Source organism: Cyprinodon tularosa, unplaced genomic scaffold (genome assembly GCF_016077235.1).
Source record: "Cyprinodon tularosa strain WSP-4 unplaced genomic scaffold, ASM1607723v1 ctg575, whole genome shotgun sequence".
NCBI lineage: Eukaryota > Metazoa > Chordata > Actinopteri > Cyprinodontiformes > Cyprinodontidae > Cyprinodon > Cyprinodon tularosa.
Window position 1 is genome coordinate 193,366 of NW_024039313.1, and position 14,168 is coordinate 207,533.

The 14,168-nt window shown below is 34.8% G+C and overlaps 1 protein-coding gene across 2 annotated transcripts; it reads left to right on the forward strand.

Annotated features, from left to right (window-relative positions):
• The first annotated feature begins 8,696 nt into the window (after window positions 1-8,696).
• LOC119797224 (odorant receptor 131-2-like) lies at window positions 8,697-12,748 on the forward strand. 2 transcript variants are annotated; one of them, XM_038306206.1, is made up of 4 exons: window positions 8,697-8,779; window positions 9,246-9,294; window positions 9,866-9,985; window positions 11,903-12,748. In XM_038306206.1, the coding sequence occupies exons 2-4, from the start codon at window positions 9,247-9,249 to the stop codon at window positions 12,716-12,718; spliced, it is 984 nt and encodes a 327-aa protein (XP_038162134.1). In that variant the 5' UTR covers window positions 8,697-8,779; window position 9,246; the 3' UTR covers window positions 12,719-12,748. The 2 variants fall into 2 exon arrangements, with proteins under 2 accessions (XP_038162134.1, XP_038162135.1); XM_038306207.1 differs by having other exon boundaries at window positions 8,765-8,794.
• The last annotated feature ends 1,420 nt before the right edge of the window (window positions 12,749-14,168 follow it).

Consider the following 14,168-nt stretch of genomic DNA (forward strand, 5'->3'; position numbering starts at 1 on the left):
AATAAAAGTGGTTTTACATATAAAAAGGTAGGCACATATTGGCTTTGGTTATTAGTAGTACTTAGGTGTTTACAAATGTACAGTGTGATTCCTGCTGTGCTGTTTTTAATGCTTGCATAGTTTATTTTACTGTGAGCTGGTATTAAAAAGAAGAAAATAATAGTTAAAATTGCTGGAAATAATTTTTTTAATAAGTAAACAAGTTGTCAGATATGCATGATATCCTTATTGCTTTTAATAAGGTAAATACTTTAATAAAGTATTTCAATGTCTGGTTCTATACCATGATGGCAAAGGAACAAAATTAAAATAGAATTCCTGGAGGCCAGAGTTAATCCTCTATGTCTGCCCTATGATTTCAAATTTATTTACATACAATCCATCCATCTATATTCCTCTGCTTGGCCGTCAGAGTGAGTCTGATGCTTACCTCCAGCAGTATACCCTGGACAGGATGACAGTCCATCACAGCAAAGAGACATACAACCATGCATGTACTCATAGCTAAGGGCCATTTAGAGACCCCAATTAATCTAACAGTAATGTTTTTGTACTGTGGGAGGAAGCTCAACAGAACCCACGCTTGCATGGGGAGACAATGCCAACTCCATGCATTTGAGGTCTTTTCCCTTAAAAGCATGGATGTATTCCAAATTTGAAGAATAAAGTTTGTAAAAATGTTGTCTGCTAGACTCCTTCCGCCATGCCTGTTCCCTGTTTTATTCAGAGGAAATGATGCGTTTGTGTGTTCATGTGTTTGTATCACAGAAGGGGAAAAAATGCATATTTTCTATTATATCACTACAGAACCAGTCAGCCAGTCAGTTTAGTTTGTTTGTTAACTTCAAGTGTTGACTTCTGAACTATACCTATTTACTATTTTGTATAATGATGTGTGTTAACATAAGTGTGTAACATTTTACAGCTGGCTAATATATGAGAATGGAATGACTTACTTTGTTTATGACTCTCTTTTTTCAATCTAATGGACATTTAACAGTCTTGAAGTTGCAGTTTTATGCACACTCTATGAGTGCCACCAAGTGGTCGATAAGTATGAGCTGATTATATTAAAATCTATTCTAGGAGGCTTTGCCTGCCATGTCGGCCATTCCATGCATTGAATATGCCGGTTATACTTAATAATAAATTTTTCTTACAAAATCGGTGGCAAAAACATAACAATATTGTACTATTTATTGCAAAGAGAAAAACAACAAAACATATTGAATGACAAAATGAAAACGTGTGTATTTTGTTTTGCATATTTTTGTGGTTGATAAGTCATAGGTAACACGACTCCTTCATAATAAAATAAGGTACTCCAAATTTGTTATTATCCAGCATGGTTTTAAAGGAGAAATGAAAACAAATCAGCAAGATTAGGTTTCCTGGAAAAGCATATTGAAGCATTTCCTCATAACTTAAAAGGGAAAAAGTAATGACAGTCAATGTCAGTATACCAATGAAGTTTTTATAAAAATGCTCCCATAGCAGAGTCCGACTGATTGAAATTCCATAGCATACATACTTGGATCACCATCTAAATCAGCATGCTGAGATTTACTTAACATTGTTGAACGATTCTGCCATATGAGTGCTACACTCATGTATAAACGCACATTAAAACCACTGCCACAGAATCAACACAAATGTGACTCCAGTATCACAAGATCTGATAATATTATTAAATATCTTCTTGTTATGCTATGTAGACTTTACCCACATTAGGAGGGTTAAAACAGAAGGCATCACTGGATGTGATGCATTTAGCTAACAATTATCTGATATCTATGGGGGGCATCACAGAGTAATGAGATGTTTTTCTTAGGTGATCAGCTGGCAATTTGAACTGGGGAAAAAATGTGATTGTAACCTAATGGCTGCTAGAAATGTGGAAATGTGTATATTGTGACAATAGTTTGTATTTTAGCCATCAATTGTCTGCAAATGTACCAGAGGATGTACCTGAAAACTTTTCTCTGAACTTTTTTTTTATTATTTTGTCAGTTTCTACATTTTTTGCCATGCCTCTGGTTTCAATAGAACATCTTTATCCTCCAAAATATTTCCCCTCACTTTTTACAGTTTAGTTTATATATGTTTAAATTTTATTTTAGATTGGGAAGTGAAGTCATTTGATAAGTTTGCAATAAACACAGACTTCCACCTTCATCCCGATGATCTTACAGAGCAACTCAACAAGCAGCCACCTACGGACACACACACGTATTGCCACTCACATGCATACATGCAAGCACAAACACATACACACCCACATGCATTACACCGCTGACCTTTTCATGTTTCTATTCCCATGACCGTCCTGCATATAAACTATATATGGGGATAAGTCAAGCAGACCTGACTTATTGTCTGCAGTATAAACCTGTATGACCAGAACCAGGTGAGTCTGTTCTTTGTCTTGTTCTCATTTAAACTGGTAAATGCCTAATATTAATTCAACATTTAAAACATATATAATATGTAACATATATAATACACTGATTGTCATTTAAAATATTTCTATTTTACTGCTACTATTAGCCAAAAAGAAAAACAAACAAAAAAAGGATCTGTACACTTTTACATTGTAATACTTAATGTCATAGACTACAGTGTGGTGTGAAAGTGTTTTTCAAAATGTAAATGCTGTGTTATTAACATTAACAACTTTTCAGTAAAAAACAAAAATAATAATTTAAATAAAGCAAAAAATTGCTGTCATCTCTGAAGATGGGCTTCAGTGAATTTGTTTAAAATGACGACTTGGATGATTACTGGATGAGAATTACACTAAAACTAGATAAGAAACACTATACCTAAACAACTTTAGATTATTAATTAATCTATATTGAAGAATGATTGTATTCTTTTTGGTCATACAATGCATATTATTTGCTCGCAGTTTAACTGCTATATGTTTCTGATTAAGAAAATAAGAAAATAATTTATTCATTTTTAACATTCACCTGTTGAACATTTCTCTGCAGTTTGGCACACAATATCAGATGATTTATAAGCCCTCTAAATACTGGTATGAATACTACTACAACCGTCAGTCGGGACCCGCTCTACATAGCCATCATCAAGAATGTGATCACTGTCGTCCTCTCTCTTGCTATCATCTACATTAATGGGACTCTGGTTCACACATTCAGAAAACATCAGGTACAAATTTTGTCCATCATACAAAATATCTGCTGTGCTTTCCGTATAATAGCTGTGTTGCTATAAAAAGTTAAAGGTAAAAAGTACAATAGCGTGAAGTTGGGAAACTATTTCAAAACCATTTCTATGTGTTATTCTCAAAGTTTTTAAAGGAATTTTTTTTCAAAGAAATAAAAAAAATAAAAAAATAGGGAATGAGAGTCAAACTGTGTTTATTCATACAATTATACGTCTACAGGTAAAAACAATTTTTTTTCAACTAGCTGCAAAATAACTGTTTTAAATTTCTGCTGTCTTTTTGGTCTGGCAAAATCTTTTTAAGAACATTTCAGAAATAAATTTTTCATACAACACATTAATAATTAAAAGCATGTGATTGTACAACTGGGGAGACTGCTGGATATTATGTACTTTATCTTTAATTAAGAAGGGAGTAAACCTTTCTACAAGTTTATGACGTATTTTAGTCCATGTGTTAAAATGACATCATGATAAATCAATATGAATAAAATGTTTCAGGGTAAAGATTTTTCTAAAGGTTTTTAATTTGAAAATATCTTATTATATTTGTCAAATTCAAGACCTACATATCAACAAGAGATGTAAAAAATAAATAATATATATAGAGTTTGGACTCACAACATGGAAATAAAAAGGTTAAATGTGCAACAATATTGTTTTGAAATTTATTTTTGCCCCTTGAACATAACATTTACAAATAGAATGCCAGAAAAATAAAAGGAAATACTGCTAACAAATGCTATCCAGCTTATTTTACAGTATTTCTTCAGAACTTTCAATGTAAATGTGGGCTTGCTAATGTAACAAAAAAATCTGTCCTGAAAAATGTCATCCTCCCATTTCAGGTTTTCAACTCAAACTCTCGTTACATCCTGTACATCCACCTGGTAATCAACGATATCATCATGCTGGTATTGATGATCCTGCTGCAAGTCCTGAGTTACATATTGTTCAAACTCAATGTATCATTCTGCATCATTATGCTAATGATTGCCCTACCTGCAAACCTAAACAACCCTTTAACCCTTGCAGCCATGTCTTTAGAGTGTTACCTGGCCATATGTTTCCCTCTCCGCCACCCTCAGATCTGCACTGTCAGGAAAACCTACATTGCTGTGGCTTTGATATGGCTCCTAACTTTACTGACAGTCCTGCCAGATCTGTTTATTGTGGTGGCCACAAGACCTGCAGGATACTTTCATTCCAGGATTTTCTGCCTATGGGCTAATATTTTCTCAAGTCCTATCCTTGAAAAAAAGAAAGATGTGTCCAACATTTTGTATCTAGTCATTGTTTGGCTGATTATTCTCTACACATACTTTAGGATTCTTTTTACTGCAAAAGCTGCTTCAGCAAATGCAAAGAAAGCGAGGAACACCGTCTTACTTCATGGCTTCCAGCTGCTGTTATGCATGTTAAGTTATCTTCACAGTATAATGATACAGGGCCTGTCAAGTTTGTTTCCGAAAGATGCTGTAGCTATTCGATATGTCATTTCACTACTGATTCAGGTTTTTCCCCGGCTCATCAGTCCAATGGTGTACGGCATAAGGGACAAAGTGTTCAGAGAGTACTTGAAACAATACTTCTTACCAAACAAATCACTTGTTCATCCAGAACAGATTAAAAAAGGGCCAAATTAAAATCTGAAAGAACCATTTTCAATATCATGGATTTTTCTGGGAGGACATTCTATATTAACATTTTTTTAACTACGTCATTAAAAAAAAGAAAACAGCTCAGGTAAAAAAAATATTTTTACCAATTTTTAGATAACTTGCTGATGCAAATTTTTTATTCAGAGGAGCTGAGATCCTCAGTCGGGAGAAAGACTATTTATCACCCAAACACTTAACTGTTACAGCTCAACATTTCTTAAATCAAACATCTGATCATTTTGCTAACGTTCTTCGACTATATGACTGGTAAAATATAAAAATCTTCCTCTTTTTCAACTACATACAAAGTCAAAATTCCACTCCGAAATAAATTAAATAAGAAAAAAAACTGATTTTTCTTTCTATCTCTTTGAATGTAAAAAGTGCTAAAGTTCATGACCATCAACACAAGTGGTAGGGTTTGATGTATTGTTTGCAAATGAAAGAATGCCAAATATCACTATAAGCAAAAAGTAAAATGTAAAGATGTTTAGAATGCTAAAATAATCAACCAATAAGGATTTTTTTATTATCTACTACCCTTTGCCCTTTGGTGATTTAGCATAAAGGTCCAACCATGCAGCTTTCTGAGATAGTCTTTTAATCTGGTAACCTTAATTGGTCTTTAACCCTTTAACATTGGAAATAATAGGTGGTACAGTCATTTGGGTCATTTACACATTCTTAAGAACCACATACAATGAGTTTTGGTTGTAGAAAGTTTTTAAAACTATTATTATTTTTTTTTGACAGCTTAGCATTAGGTTTCTTTTGTGTTTCAGTTTGCAATAACAAAAAATTATGTTAAAATAATTCCAGTGTAGTCCTTTTTAAAATAACTACAAAATGTCTGCAAAGCAACACTTCATCAACTTAGGTACTTTACACATTGCTTAGGAGAAAATAAAACTTGTTAAAATTAGTGGAACAGTGCAAAGTTCTGACTTCAATACACAACTGAGGTTTTGTCTGTAGAAACAAAACAAAGCTTTCAGTCAGCAAAGGGTTTTATCTTCTCTCTTCTCTCTTTGTTATATTGGACTTTTAGGTAGCTTTCAGGGTTTTAGTGAGTTGATGGTGTTACATTAGTTCCATAAACAGGCAATTCTGCAATACATCCCCAATGAAAGAAGCACAGAAAAAATAACCCAAAAACATCTGCTTTCCTATTATTTTGAAGCGATACTGTGTAACTTTTAGCCAATAGGGGCATTTGAACTTTAACCTCCAGGTTTAGCACCACCAAACGCCACAAGCAAAGAGTGTCACAACACTGTAAAAGTGAGTAAAAAACTAAATAAATAAATACATAAAAAATAAATCTAAGTGAATTGTTCTTAAAAATAAAAAAAAGAAAATAGAAAAAAAGGGGGGAGGAAAAGCGAGTCACAAATGCTATATACTGTAGCTGCAAAAGCAGTGTTTCTTCCAGATTTTCCCTCATAGGAATCCTAGTGTTCTGAGGGCCGCAGTCCTGCAGATTTTACTGGTTTCCCTGCTGCAGCACAGTTTATTTTTTTATTGATTTCTGACTAATTAGCTTTTGCTGAACTATTATCAAAAGAATCAGCCATGCGCCTTTGAAACCTGTAGGACAGCAGCCCTTGAGGACCGACTTTGGACATGCCTTCCTTGAGTAAACATGTTTAGTAATTTATAACTCATCCTAATGCAAAACTGTTCTGGAAACATAATCAAGAACACTAAGCTACTGAAATTACGATAGAAAAAAATCTCTCCTCTTAATTCTAATTTACCTGAGTGCTTATATTTAGAGTATAACTCAAATATATTCAAATGTCCTGCTTTCAGCAGCACAGCAAGATGATTTTATACTTCTACATAAAAAGACTTTGATAAATGAGAAGACTAATGGTTACATTGGTAGTGTGTGTGATCTCGATTATGTCCCCATCTTAGTTTTGTTAAGTTAAAGTAAGTCAATTCAGGTTTGTTTATTTTATTCATGGACAGCCCCTCTTTTAACACTGTATTTAAAATAATGAAACATATTGGACTGACCAATAATTAAGTAAAAAATTAAAATTTCTTTTTACTGGAAATATTGTAAACTGGCCCAGATCATGATACAACCACCGACATGCTTCACAAAAATCCTTGGTTAAGGAGTTTCTGCATTCACAAAAGCATCTAATAATAAAGGTAACAAAAAAGTAAAGTTTTTTTTGTTTCTTTGGTTTTTTTTTGTCTTAACTTTCTATCTTTCTGCAATTTGTCAATCCTACAATTCATCCAATCAAGCCAACATGCTAGCCAACTACAGGTTGAGGCAGCTATGGTCACCCTAATAAGTGCAACATGAATATTCAGACTTTTTTTCCTTAAGTACAGACAGAGCGAACGAGAGTGGGCAGAACTATACAATCAGTTTCTGTTGGAAACCTAAGATTTGAAGTCATCACTGGAGTAAATATTCATACTTGGAGGATTAGAGAGGGAGCACAAGAAACAGAAAGAAAAGTGGTTTAACTCAGTCATATGGAAGAAACCTGTTTACAACAACACAGAAGACAAGGAACTTTTTATAATATTTGTATAATAGGTTGTCCTAAAAAAATTAGACCTTTTTGCCTCTTATTACCTGAGCATCTTGTCTTTTCTTTCAGGTTTTCAACATGAGCTTTGGTTACGTCCTCTACATCCATGTGGTGATCAACAACATCATCATGTTTACAATGATTGCTCTTCTCTTGTTCCTGGGCTACATTTCCACACTCAGTGTCTTATTTTGTATTATTTTTATCATGATTTCTATATTTTCCCACCTAAACAATCCCTTCATGATTGCTGCGATGGCTTTAGAGTGTTACCTGACCATATACTTCCCTATTTGCCTCCCTCAGATCTGTATGATCAAGAAAACTTACATTATAACTACTCTCATATGGTTCCTAACAATATTGCCAGATCTATTTGTACTTGTGGCAACAAGACCTGCTGAGTATTTTATCTCCAGGATTTTCTACTTTTGTGCAAATACTTTTACAGCCCCCTGAAGTGAAAAAAAAAAAAAATATATATATATATATACAGCCATTTATATGGTCAAATCATTCTTTTTTTTATGCACATTTCAGAATACTATTTACTTACATCACAGGCTGCCTATTCATCTGTAAAGAAAATGAAAAACACTGTTAGGCTGATGGATTCAATGATGTTTAATAAACTTTGAGTTTTTTGTAATAATGACCCATTTTCCTATAGCATTACTGGATTCCATCAAATGTTCAGATTATCAATTATCATTCAAATTTAAAGTTTTAATACAGTGAATATAAAAGAATGTGGTGCTTATCTGCAGAACTAAAGGGGGCTGAGACCTCTGCTTTCCAGATATTTGTTAGGGCCCATGCTAAAAGTGGGGCACATGGTAAAATGTAACGATCAAAAATGTAATGTAATAAAATGTAATAATAAAAAGCATCAAAATTGCCTCTGAGAAGTCAGAAATATATTTTTATATATATATATATATATATATATATATATATATATATATATATATATATATATATATATATATATATATATATATATATATATATATATATATATATATATATATATATAATAATGTCATAAACAAAGACACAAAATAGATATATCTGATGATCATTCAGTGCCTCATTTGACTGAGTGAAGAGCATATTTTTTATTAGGAACTTTTAAAAACTATTTTGAAATCTTAAGTCAAATAACAGAGGGCTGTTAGTTTAAAACATATATTAAAACTGGGGATAAAAAAAGAGGGAAGAAAGACATAGGAAGTAATATCATTAATATTGCACCAACAGCAGGATTACATCATTATTATCTCAAATTTTCTGCTCAGTGATTAACACTGATGTCTTTATAAGGGGCTGGTATCTGCAGCTCCTTGCTGCCTGTGTCTTATCTGGGGACAGGTAAGTGCCTGAGAGGTGAGATGCAGGACTCAAATTTGCTTTAAGATGAACAGCTGCAGAATTTATATTTATCAAAACCTGAGCTTTGGTTTTAATCCATTCATTGAGCAAAAAATGATATGCTTTTATATTTATTTGAATATATCCATATCTTTGTCTTACTGTTGCTATTATTGCTATGCATGATTTACATCAGATGGGGCTGCTTTCAAATTTGTGCTACATATAAGTAGTAATAATTTTCATTTATTTTTTTTTATTTCTTTAAAGGGCAAATAACTTTTTGCATTTTACAATTGATAATTTTTTGGAAAATAAAGAATGATTGCTTAATGTTTAAAAATAAAATGCGAAGATAAGAGTTTAAAACAACTTTTTAAAAATGTTGAACAAATTTTTATGCACTTTTATTAATGTTTACTTTCATTTTGTTTATACTTGGCTTCTCTCTGATGTCTCATGGAAGAATGAGCTCAATATTGAGTCTCACGAGCAACATGACTTCCCCTAATCAGGTTGGGTGGCACATTGAAAGGAATATAACTGAAATATACTGTTTGGCTTTATTTTTTTTGAGTAGTAGTTAGTAGTGTTTCTTTTAGATGATGACACTTATTTTGTAAACCCAATGAAAACTGTGAAGGGATTTTTTTTGTGTTTTTTAGTTTCTACAATAAAGCACTTTTATGAAATTGAAAGTATTTTTAACTTTATAAACTCATAGTTTAAATTTTTTTTAGAATGAATCGGCACTGTTAGTTTTTGTTTTGTTTTTTAAACTGGATTTAAGAACATATAGGAGTTCAGAAGCAAGGTCTAAAGGTGATAAAGAAAATTCTTAGTGTTTTCGGGTTTTATTAACTAAAGAACTCACTATTTCTAAGTCAAACAAGTAGATTTAACTTTCATGTTGACACATTGAACTATTGAAGGCATATCTACGTTTATAGGAAGAGTTTTTTTTCCTTATATTTCTTTTTCTAATCGACAATTGTCATAAGCTTGACAGACGACCGGAAATGAGGTTAAAGCAGGTATCAGCTTTTCTGTTTTTACTGAGTCATGTTTCCTTTCTTCTCTTTTTAGCCAGTGCTGGTTAGAGATACTTTTGCCACAGCCTTTGTGAAGAACCTGATTGTTGTTCTGGTTTGGCTCACCCTCACTTACATCAACAGTATCTTGATTGCCACGTTTTTTAGACACCAGGTATTACCTGCACATAGCTATCAGCTTTAAAAAAAAAAAAGTACTGCTTTTTTTAAAACTGTATATGCACAACTATTTGCATTACTTTTGCTATAGAAAAATCAGATGTCATTTTTTCTACAGTATATATAAATAACTTATTTATTTTACTGTCTAAAATTGTGTTGACGTTATGGATTTAACCATTGAATGTATATACAAATATTCAAATTTTTTCAGATTATAACCTCAAAATAGGTAATAAATTTGATAGATCAAGATCAAGTTGCACATGATTATGGAGTAAGGGAAAAATTTATAGATGTTTAATTTATTTAATGTTTACGATTTTTTTGTTTGTTTTTTCTATATTTTTAAAAATCTGCATAGTTAAACTATAAAGTTTTTTGGCATCGTCTTTATCTAAATAGGTAAGGCTACGCCAGAATTAAATAGTCTCTGTGATTATCAATATTTACAGTGAGGAAATTAAGTGTTTAAACACCTTGCTGTTTCGCAAGTTCTCCCACTGAGAAATCATGGAGGGGTCTGAAATTGTCAATGTAGGTGCATGTCCACTGTAATAATATACACGTAATCTAAAAAAAAAAAAAATATCAGAAATCACAATTTATGATTTTTTTACCTATTTATTTTTATGATACAGCAGCAAATGACTAATTGAACACCTGAGAAAATCAATGTTTGTTACAGTAGCCTTTGTTCCCAAATGTTTGCTGTAGTTTTTCGCCAGGTTTTCACAGACTGCAGGAGGGAATTTGGCCCAGTCCTCCTTACAGATCTTCTCTGGATCAGTCAGGTTTCTCAGCTGTTGCTGAGAAACACAGAGTTTGAGTTCCCTCCAAAGATTATCTCTTGGCTTTAGATCTGGAGACTTTCGAAGCCACATCAGAACCTATATATGCTTCTAATGCTACGTTCAGACCGTAAGCAGCAGAAGCAACAAAAATGCGCGTGCTGATTTATTTTTTATGCTTGTACAAGTTTAGTTCTGCAGCACACCCGAAGCATCTTTACTGCTCTAGCTGCGCGGTCAAAAAGTGGGTCTGATGTGCGTTGGGCAAAGCTACCCTATCCTTTCTTTGCCTGTAACAATGGCAGCTGTATTTGCTGTGATCAGTGGGTTAAAAAGTAGTTTTTAAGTGAGAAAGTCCACCTGAAAACTCTGCCAGTTCATCAAGATTATGATCCTGCCTTCAAATATTATTTCGCTGTCTGAGCCGCTGAGACCCCTGTACACCAGCTGTGCGTTGTCACAGAGAATCCCGTTCAACAGCACCCTCTGGCCCGGTCGCCTCTTTGCGGTTTTCCGCTACTGTTCATGAAAGATGGAAGGCGTTTTCTGGACTTTTTTTTTTTAGATTATGTCAGTGGACATGCACCTATCATGACAATTTCAGACCTCTAAATGATTTCTAAGTGGGAGAACTTGCAATATAGCAGGGCGTTCAACTACTTATTTTCCATACTGTAGGTCATTAAACAAATTCTTAATTGTATTAAGCTCCTGATTTTAACCAGATTAAGCCATGAAGATGGTCTGCTTTAAATCACTTTATTGTTTTTCTGGCTGTAGATTTAGGGGCATCTTTCGTTCATATCATAATTCCAACTAGTTTCTAGTTGGTAACTAGTTTCTTTGTAAAATAAGGAAAAGGTGCGTAGAGTAAGAGTAAGAGTAAGAAGACCTGAAAGCATTTGCAAAGTATAATTTTAAGGTTTAAACAAATATTGAAATAGACGTTTTGGGTTTCAAGGACTATAGATTGTGATAGATATTCCTAATCTCTTTACTAACATCATATCAAGTCATGAAATCAAGTTTAATTCAGCCGGTTTTGTTGCTACCATCCAACATCATATCTCTATGCATGACTGTTAATTTCAGCAGCTTTATTGTTGTGTGTCTTCCAACAGATCTTCTATGAAGACCCTCGTTATATCCTCTTTATCCACATGGTAATCAATGATGGCATTCAACTGACTGTGACTATCACACTATTAATCCTTAGCTACATAATATACAAGATCAATGTCTCGTTTTGCTGCTTCTTTATCCTGGTGGCAGTCTTCACCACCAGAAACACCCCAGTAAATTTGGCTGCAATGGCCATAGAGCGCTACTTGTCCATTTGCAAGCCTTTGCATTATACTCAACTCTGCACTGTGAGGAGGACCTACACTGTTATCGGAATGATTTGGTTTATATGTGTTGCTCCAGATATAACAGATCTGTTTGTGACCCTAGCAACTGAACCATTAAGTTTCTTTCATGAGTCTGTGTTCTGTTTACGTCAGAATGTGTTCAAAGACCCGATCCTGGCTCAGAAGCGGAAAGCTTTTGATATCATTTATTTCTCCTGTGTGTTTCTTACCCTGGTCGTTACCTACTTGAAGGTCATGTTTGCAGCCCAGGGCCTCTCATCAGCTAACACTTCAGCCAAGAAAGCCAGAAACACTATACTCCTTCATGGCGTACAGCTGGCCATGTGCCTGCTCTCCTACATATCTCCAAGTGTGGAGATTGTTCTACTCATCATGTTTCCTGGTCGAATTCTTGAAATCAGATACGCAAACTACCTACTTGTTTATATTCTGCCTCGGTTCCTGAGCCCAATAATCTATGGTGCGAGAGACAAGAAGTTTAGGAAATATTTCAAGAAGACTTTGCTGAGATGCCGCTGTAAGTACACTGTAAAGCCAGTGGCCCCACTTAACAAGGAAAGAATGTGAAAATACTTTTTACTTTTGGTTTTGTATTTGTGCTTCCCAAAAAATAAAGTTTAATTAAAATTTAAGGATATTATTATTGATTGTTTTTTTTTTACTTCCTGATAAGAAGTAATTATATGTTTACAAGATACTTGTCTATTGTATTATATACACACACACACACACACACACACACACCCACACACACACACGCCTGGGAGTTTGAGGGTTCTGCGCAGTATCTTGGCTGTTCCTAGGACTGCGCTCTTCTGGACAGAGACCTCTGATGTTTTACCTGGAATCTGCTGTAGCCACTCTCCCAGTTTGGGGATCACAGCTCCCAGTGCTCCAATTACCACTGGCACCACTGCTGCTCTCACTTTCCACATCTTTTCTAGCTCCTCCTTCAGTCCTTGGTATTTCTCAAGCTTCTCATGTTCTTTCTTCTTGATGTTGCTGTCGCCTGGGATTGCCACATCTATCACTGCTGCCTTCTTCTGCTGTTTGTCGATCAACACGATGTCTGGTTGGTTAGCCATCACCTGTTTGTCAGTCTGGATCTTGAAGTCCCATAGGATCTTAGCTCGGTCATTCTCAACTACCTTAGGAAGTGTCTTCCATTTTGACCTTGGGACTTCCAGCCCATACTCATGGCAGATGTTCCTGTACACTATGACAGCTACCTGGTTGTGGCGTTCCATGTATGCACTTCCTACCTGCATTTTACACCCTGCTGTTATGTGCTGTATTGTTTCAGAGGCATCTTTGCACAGTCTGCATCGGGGGTCCTGCCTGGTGTGGTAGATCCCGGCCTCTATTGATCTTGTACTGAGTGCCTGTTCTTGTGCTGCCGTGATTAGAGCCTCTGTGCTGTCCTTCAGTCCAGCCTTTTCCAGCCACTGGTAGGATTTTTTGATATCAGCCACTTCTTCTATTTGTCTGTGGTATACGCCGTGCAGCGGCTTGTCCCTCCATGATGGTTCTCCTTCCTCTTTCTTGTCCTCACTTTTGGTGGAGCCACTTACTGAGGGGATAAAGGCTGGAGGTAATCAAAGAACATGATCCTCACAATGCTGTCTGCCTTGTCTAAGTGACAGTGTGTTTGTTGTAGCAGGTGTATTATGGCATCATCAACCCCACGGCAATAAGCAAACTGCAGGTGGCCTTGATAGCTGCTTGTTTGCTTGCTGAGGTGAACCAACAGAACTCTCTCTAGGCCTTTCATTATATGGGATGTCAGTGCAATAGGTCTTTAGCAGTAAAGGACTGTTGGCTGACCCGCCCTCTCCACTTAAAAAAAAATGCACATGAACAACCCTGTACCCAATCCAGAGAGGGAATGCCTATTAAACGTGTGCAAGAGCATGCACAAACCCTTTTCTCCTTGTGCACTCTCTGTTTAAAAGTTGCTGTTTGCATCGCTTATACAAGCTTACTTTCTAAAAGATTTTCAATTTTTCCACTATGTCAG

Excerpts from the sequence above, each read along its gene's own strand:
- LOC119797224 (XM_038306206.1), top strand. The coding sequence starts at position 9,247 with ATGAGCTCAATATTGAGTCTCACGAGCAACATGACTTCCCCTAATCAG. Across the intron at positions 9,295-9,865 it reads ACATGACTTCCCCTAATCAG|CCAGTGCTGGTTAGAGATAC; the intron begins GTTGGGTGGCAC and ends TTCTCTTTTTAG. Across the intron at positions 9,986-11,902 it reads CCACGTTTTTTAGACACCAG|ATCTTCTATGAAGACCCTCG; the intron begins GTATTACCTGCA and ends GTCTTCCAACAG.